The sequence below is a fragment of the Podarcis filfolensis genome, assembly GCF_964270895.1.
Source record: "Podarcis filfolensis genome assembly, chromosome: 4".
Taxonomy (NCBI): domain Eukaryota; kingdom Metazoa; phylum Chordata; class Lepidosauria; order Squamata; family Lacertidae; genus Podarcis; species Podarcis filfolensis.
In genome coordinates, this window is record NC_139607.1 from 102,527,197 (window position 1) to 102,535,626 (window position 8,430).

Consider the following 8,430-nt stretch of genomic DNA (forward strand, 5'->3'; position numbering starts at 1 on the left):
CTCAGCATCCCTGCATTCACTCGCATTCTGGGAAACAGCCAGGACCTCCGATGCATTCAAACTCTGGGCTGGGATGATTGGCAGATGGGCTTTTTTCAAAGCATCCCACATGTCACGTGCCGTGAGATTTCCAGCAAGCGTTTTTACATCCTCCAGAGAGACGGATAAGACTATTACGTCTATGGCCGTCGAATTCTGGGCCTCCCATTTCTCTGTCCGAGGAACTGGAGTGGCTTCAGACACAGTATGCCAGACTCCAAACTGACGCAGCAAACTCTCACACCATTTAGCCCAGGTCTGATAATTGTGCCGATTTAACTTTGGGCACTCAGTGGCCTCAGAAGCTTGGAAAATCTCCATTCCAGCTTTTTGCTTGAGCCTTTATGCCTTCAAAGACGTCTTATCTCGGCAGCCCATTAATCATGATGCCTCTGGCTCGGCTTCCAGGCCAATTAGACCAGCCGGACTTCAAAGACTTTTTCCGCGGCATTCAGAAAAGCCTCTGCTTTCGCTTTTCCAACTCATACCTCAGCAGTCTGTCGCTGATTTACTCTCCTGTAAGTGCCGTGAATCTGGGCCCATAACCTGTTGTTGGGATACTGCCAGGGAGATAAAGTCCATCTGAGCCCCCAAGCTCGGTGCCGGACGATCCATCGACCTCCCGTAGTCAGGCAATATCAGCAATCAGCGGCACGAAGCCTCAAGAAAAGATAGCCACATTCTTGGACTTGTGCACACTCTATCAGCAGAATTCACACAGCAAAAGATGCACAGCAGGAGAGCATATTTACAGTTTATTCAGCGTTGGTCAGAACAAAGGAAGAGATGACCGTCTGCTCCGGTCTGCTCAGACAACCAGAAGGAAACGAAAGGAACAGACAACAGAAACATCCTGTGAGACAGGAAATACGCAGGCTGTGACACAAACATCCTGCTCCCTTTTAAGGTGGAACGGAAATATCCTAACACACAGTTGCCACATTTTTAGTTTAGCCTCCAACACAGAAAAACATGAAACAATAATAATGTTCTGATCCAATATAAAAAGTACAATAACTTTAAAATGAACAACTTATATCAAACAAAGCCACATTAATAATCAATCAAAATCTAATAGTAATTATGTCGGTTAATGGCAAACAACAATGGTAATGAACACACACCCTAGTCCATTTACTGTATTTTTTGCCCTGTAGGGCGCACTGGCCCATAGGGCACACCTAGTTTTTTGGGGGGGGGAATAAAGGGGGGGAATTATTTGCAACCCCAGCCCCCAGAACAGGCTGCTATCCGCAAGCATTCGGAGCCCGCAGGAACTCCCACGGGCTCTGAAGGCTTGCGGATAGCTTCCTGAAGCCTGCATTCGTCCCATAGGACGCACACACATTTCGCCTTCATTTTTGGAGGGGAAAAAGTGCGTCCTATAGGGCGAAAAATACGGTACTTCTTCCTCTAGCACAAATTCAATTAGCATCTTTCGATAACTGGGGCCTGCATTGGTTCCCAAGTCTCTAATCCCTTTCTGTTTCCATTGCAGATTGTGAAGAATTGGAAATCAAGAAAAAGGGTGATCAAGACAAAATCCCCAGAGAGAAGCAAGGTAAAGATTTGGAGTGTGGAGAGAGCTGCAGTCAGAGCTCCCATTCCACTTTCCAACAAAGAATTACCATTGAAAAGAAACCCTATCGGTGCATGGAATGTGGAAAGAGCTTCTGTTACAGAAATAGTCTCACTTTTCATCAAAGAATTCATACAGGGGAGAAACCCTATCAGTGCGTGGAATGTGGAAAGAGCTTCAGTCACAGCCGCAATCTCACTCGCCATCAGAGAATTCATACAGGGGAGAAACCCTATCAGTGCTTTGAATGTGGAAAGAGCTTCCATTACAGAAATAGTCTCACTTTTCATCAAAGAATTCATACAGGGGAGAAACCCTATCAGTGCGTGGAATGTGGAAAGAGCTTCAGTCACAGCTGCGGTCTCACTAAGCATCAGAGAATTCATACAGGAGAGAAACCCTATCAGTGCGTGGAATGTGGAAAGAGATTCACTGAAAGCTACTCCCTCACTTCCCATCAGAGAATTCATACAGGGGATAAACCATATCAGTGCTTTGAATGTGGAAAGAGCTTCCGTTACAGAAATAGTCTCACTTCCCATCAAAGAATTCATACAGGGGAGAAACCCTATCAGTGCATGGAATGTGGAAAGAGCTTCGGAAAGAGCTCCAATCTCACTTCCCATCAGAGAATTCATACAGGGGAGAAACCATATCAGTGCTTTGAATGTGGAAAGAGCTTCAGGGAGAGCTGCTATCTCACTTCCCATCAAAGAATTCATACAGGGGAGAAACCATATCAGTGCATGGAATGTGGAAGGAGCTTCACAAATAGCTCCTCTCTCACTTCCCATCAGAGAATTCATACAGGGGAGAAACCCTATCAGTGCTTGGAATGTGGAAAGAGCTTCGGAAAGAGAGCCCATCTGACTTCCCATCAAAGAATTCATATAGGGAAGAAACCCTATCAGTGCGTGGAATGTGGAAAGAGCTTCAGTACCAGCTCCAATCTCACTTCCCATCAAAGAATTCATACAGGGGAGAAACCCTATCAGTGCGTGGAATGTGGAAAGAGCTTCAGTACCAGCTCCAATCTCACTTCCCATAGAAGAATTCATACAGGGCAGAAACCCTATCAGTGTGTGGAATGTGGAAAGAGCTTCAAAGATAGCTCCTCTCTCACGTCCCATCAAAGAATTCATACAGGGGAGAAACCCTTTCAGTGCTTGGAATGTGGAAAGAGCTTTAGTCAGAACAGCCGTCTCACTTCCCATCAAATATTTCATACAGGGGAGAAACCCTATCTGTGCGTGGAATGTGGAAAGAGCTTCAGTACCAGATCCAATCTCACTTCCCATCAGAGAATTCATACAGGGGAGAAACCCTATCAGTGCTTTGAATGTGGAAAGAGCTTCAGTAAGAGCTCCAATCTCACTTCCCATCAAAGAATTCATACAGGGGAGAAGCCCTATCAGTGCGTGGAATGTGGAAAGAGCTTCAGGAAGAGCTCCGATCTCACTTCCCATCAAAGAATTCATACGGGGAGAAACCCTATCAGTGCGTGGAATGTGGAAAGAGCTTCAGGAAGAGCTCCGATCTCACTTCCCATCAAAGAATTCATACGGGGAGAAACCCTATCAGTGCGTGGAATGTGGAAAGAGCTTCTGTCAGAGATCCAATCTCACTTTTCATCAAAAAACTCATAGTGAGGAGAATCATAGAATCAGGATCGTAGAATTGTGGAGTTGGATGTGACCTCTGGTGTAATCTAGTCCACCCCCTGTGAAGCAGGCATCGCAACTAAAGCATCCATGACAGGGGACCATCCAACTTCATAAAACCTCAAAGGATGGAGATCCCAGCAGCTTCCAAGGGAGTCCATTCCACTAACAGCTTTTGCTGCCAAAAGTTCTTCCTCATGTTTAGTCAGAAATCTCCGTTCTTTTAGCTTGAAGTCATTGGTTGGTGTCCTGCCCTCTGGAACAGGAAGAAGAAAAGGTTTGCTCTATCTTCCATTGTTTATAGTTTTATTGTGTATTTTGTGTTTTTATAGTGTGATTTTATGTTGTGAACTCTCTGAGACCTGTGGGAATAGGGTGGTTTACAAATTCAATCAATCAATCAATCAATCGATTCTTGGTTGCCATCCTCTGTACATGTTTCAACTTGTTGATATCCTTTTTATTATTTATAAAAGTTATGTTTTGCCCTTCATCCGAGGATTTCAGTCATGGTTCTTCGTCATCCTGGGGTGAAGTGACAAGTGAGGTGCCACAGCCTTTTGTCCTGGGCCCATTGTTGCTCAACTTCTTCATAAAAAAAATTGGGTGGGGGAATTCAGGGGATGCTGATGAAATTTTATGGTGAACCAAACTGGGAGAAGCAGCTAATGCCACAAAAGACAGAATTGGGATTCAAAATGACCTTAACGGGTTGGAGAACCGGGCCCAAGCTCACCAAGTGAATTTCAGTAGGGAGAAAAGTAAAGCTTTGCACTTAGGCAGGAAGAACCAGATGCACCAATATAAGACGGGGGTTTGATGGACAGCAGAGTCTGGGGATGCAGTGCCTGAGAATTCCACCAGAGGGCCAGAGCCTCTCTGATTGGCTACCTTGACAGAGGGAAGGGGATGGAGCCAGGACTTTGGGCAGAAAAATAAAAGGGAGAGAGTTGGAGAGGGCTGGATTTGAGATGGGAGAGAGGATTGGATGGAGGGAGAACTGGCTCTGTTCCTCTTTGAGGAGAATATCTATAGAGCCAGGGGAATATCTATAGAGTCAGACTTGTCAGTTTGCATTTCTTAGTACAGAAAGTATTGATCTGATGTGGAAAGAGCTTTCCTATTCCAGTGAAATCAAGAGGGTTCTCAAAGCTTCTGTGTGTGTGAGAAACAAGAAGCACAAGGTTCCTAAAACAATTTTGAAAATGGATACCGATTTCATGCTATTGCCGCTTCTTTAAGCCTGGAACAATATGATCATTTAATTAAGACCCTATATGCTTTGCTGTTTGTGCATAACGATTCGTTAAAAGAAATTTCTACAGCTATCTCTGTTATTAAAGGTAAAGGTAAAGGTACCCCTGCCCGTACGGGCCAGTCTTGACAGACTCTAGGGTTGTGCGCCCATCTCACTCAAGAGGCCGGGGGCCAGCGCTGTCCGGAGACACTTCCGGGTCACGTGGCCAGCGTGACATCGCTGCTCTGGCGAGCCAGAGCCGCACACGGAAACGCCGTTTACCTTCCCGCTAGAAAGCGGTCCCTATTTATCTACTTGCACCCGGGGGTGCTTTCGAACTGCTAGGTTGGCAGGCGCTGGGACCGAGCAGCGGGAGCGCACCCCGCCACGGGGATTCAAACCGCTGACCTTTCGATCGGCAAGCCCTAGGCACTGAGGCTTTTGCCCACAGCGCCACCCGCGTCCCTCTGTTATTACTTTCTGCCATTAATGTTGTGTCATCTGCATATCTGAGGTTGTTGATATTTCTTCCGGCAATCTTAATTCCGGCTAGGGATTCATCCAGCCCAGCTTTTCGCATGATGAATTCTGCATATAAGTTAAATAAGCAGGGAGACAATATACAGCCTTGTCGTACACCTTTCCCAATTTTGAACCAATCTATTGTTCCATATCCAGTTCTAACTGTAGCTTCTTGTCCCACATAGAGATTTCTCTTTTTTTTATAAGATATTTATTAAGACTTTTTAAAAATATTACAATAAAATAAAAAAAGAAGAAAAAACAGATAAATAACAAAAATACAGAATAAAGAAAATTTAAGAACACATAGATTTTCAATTGCTTATTTTCCTTTAACTTGTTTCCCGGACCTCCTCATACCTCCCTTTTTTGTATTCCACTACAAATTGTTAGTTCTTACCTATTTATAATCCTTTTTTCATATTCTCTTAAAGCATTACAGCTGGAAACCACTTAATTTCAATCCAACATCATTCTAACATTCATTGATTTTACAATATTTCTCTAGATAGTCTTTAAATTTCTTCCAATCTTCTTCCACCGACTCTTCTCCCTGGTCTCGGATTCTGCCAGTCATTTCTGCCAATCCCATATAGTCCATCGCCTTCATCTGCCATTCTTCCAAAGTGGGTAGATCTTGTGTCTTCCAATACTTTGCAATAAGTATTCTTGCTGCTGTTGTAGCGTACATAAAAAAAGTTCTGTCCTTCTTTGGCACCAATTGGCCGACAATGCCCAGAAGAAAGGCCTCTGGTTTCTTCAGGAAGGTATGTTTAAATACCTTTTTCATTTCATTATAGATCATTTCCCAGAAAGCCTTAATTCTTGGGCACGTCCACCAAAGGTGAAAGAATGTACCTTCAGTTTCTTTGCATTTCCAACATTTATTATCGGGCAAATGATATATTTTTGCAAGCTTGACTGGGGTCATGTACCACCTGTATATCATTTTCATAATATTCTCTCTTAAGGCATTGCATGCCGTGAATTTCATACCTGTGGTCCACAACTGTTCCCAGTCAGCAAACATAATGTTATGTCCAACATCTTGTGCCCATTTAATCATAGCAGATTTCACCGTTTCATCCTGAGTATTCCATTTCAACAGCAAGTTATACATCTTTGACAAAATCTTAGTTTTGGGTTCTAACAGTTCTGTTTCTAATTTTGATTTTTCCACCTGGAAGCCAATTTTCTTGTCCAAATTATATGCCTCCATTATCTGATAATAATGAAGCCAATCTCGCACTTTGTTTTTTAGTTTCTCAAAGCTCTGCAGTTTTAGTCTATCTCCCTCTTGTTCCAAAATTTCCCAATATTTTGGCCATTTGGCCTCCATATTGAGCTTCTTCTGGGCCTTTGCTTCCATTGGTGACAACCACCTTGGGGTTTTATTTTCCACTAAATCCTTATATCTTATCCAAACGTTGAACAAAGCTTTCCTGACAATATGGTTCTTAAATGCTTTATGTGCTTTAACCTTGTCATACCACAAATATGCATGCCACCCAAAAACATTATTGAAACCTTCTAGATCCAAAATGTCTGTGTTCTCAAGAAGCAGCCAATCTTTCAGCCAGCAGAATGCTGCTGATTCATAGTAAAGTTTAAAGTCTGGCAGGGCAAATCCGCCTCTTTCCTTTGCATCAGTTAATATCTTAAATTTTATTCTGGGCTTCTTGCCCTGCCAGACAAATCTAGAAATATCTTTCTGCCACTTCTTTAAACAATCCATTTTGTCCACAATCTGCAGTGTTTGAAACAAAAACAACATTCTAGGCAAAACATTCATCTTTATAGCTGCAATTCGACCCAACAAGGAAAGCTTCAAATTTGATCAAATTTCTAAATCTTTTTTCACTTCCATCCAACATTTTTCATAATTATCTTTAAATAAGTTCCCATTTTTTGCTGTCATATTAATCCCCAAATATTTCACTTTCTTAACCACATTTAGACCTGTCTCATTCTGAAACCTCTCTCTTTCGATCGGTGTTAAATTTTTCTCTAAAACCTTAGTTTTTGACTTGTTCAGTTTAAATCCTGCCACTTGACCAAATTCTTGAATTAGTTCTAAAACCCTTTTGGTACTAGATTCTGGCTCCTGTAACGTCAATACTAAATCATCTGCAAATGCTCTCAATTTGTACTGTTTGGCTCCGACCTGTATACCTTTAACCAACCGGTCCCTTCTAATCATGTTCAGCAGAACCTCCAGGACCGATATAAAAAGCAATGGAGAGATTGGGCACCCCTGTCGTGTCCCTTTTTCTATCTTGAATTCTTCCGTAACCACATTGTTTACAATTAATTTTGCCTTTTGTTCAGAATATATTGCACCTATACCATTTTCAAAACTTTGGCCTACCCCCATCCCCTGTAGGTTCTTCTTCATAAAACTCCAAGAGATGTTGTCAAAAGCTTTCTCCACATCCACAAATATCAGAACTGCTTTAGTGTTTATATTCACTTCTAGTTTTTCCAATATATCAATTACATTCCTCAAATTATCAGACAAGTGTCTTCCCGGGAGAAAGCCCGCTTGATCTTTATGAATCTCTTCCATCAATACTTTTTTCAATCTCTTGGCCAGAATGTCAGCAAAAATTTTGTAATCCACATTAAGTAACGATATAGGGCGGTAGTTCTTAAGCTGAGTCTTTTCAGTCTCTGTTTTCGGTATAAGTGTAATATACGCCTCTTTCCACGACTCTGGTGCCCTTTTCCCTTCCAAAATTTCATTGCAGACTTCCTTCAAAGGTTGTAATAGCCACTCTTTCAAAGATCTATAATATCTAGAAGTCAGCCCATCCGGTCCTGGAGATTTGCCCAATTGCATATTTTGAATGGCACCTTCTACTTCCTGTTCAGATATTTTATAGTTCAACATTAATTTACTTTCTTGGGAGATTTTCTGTAATCCATTTATTTTCAAAAATCGGTCTATGTCCATTTCTTTCTGAGGCCCTTGTGAATATAATTGTTTAAAGTACTTCTGGAAACAATTTCTAATCTCAATTGGGTTATGTATGTTCTTTCCTTCCACTTCTAAATTTGTAATAGTATTTAGTTTTTGTCTTTTTTTTCATTTGCCAAGCCAGCAGTTTCCCACATTTGTTGGCTGATTCAAATGTCTTTTGTCTCATTTGTTTAATTTTCCATTCTATTTCCTGATTCATCATTTCCATATATTGTACTTGATATAATTTTATTTCTCTCAAAATCTCCTGCGACTTTGGTTTTGCCCTCAATTTCTTCTCACTTTCTTTTATTTTCTCCAAAATTTTATCTTTTTTCTCATTTTGACTTCTCTTCTTTATTGCATTCTGTTGTATCAGAAACCCTCTCATAACAGCTTTGCTTGCGTCCCAGATTACTCTTTTTTCTACATT

General features: G+C 41.8%; 1 protein-coding gene across 2 annotated transcripts in view; it reads left to right on the forward strand.

The window, feature by feature from the left end:
* LOC310760705 (uncharacterized protein) overlaps positions 1–4,378 on the forward strand; it is a 37,371-nt gene extending 32,993 nt beyond the window's left edge. For both annotated transcript variants that reach the window (XM_083609742.1, XM_083609743.1), the window contains exon 6: positions 1,538–4,378. In XM_083609742.1, the coding sequence (XP_083465868.1) occupies positions 1,538–3,264 (1,727 nt within the window). In that variant the 3' untranslated portion in view covers positions 3,265–4,378. The remainder of the gene's footprint in view (positions 1–1,537) is intronic.
* Positions 4,379–8,430: the final 4,052 nt, after the last annotated feature.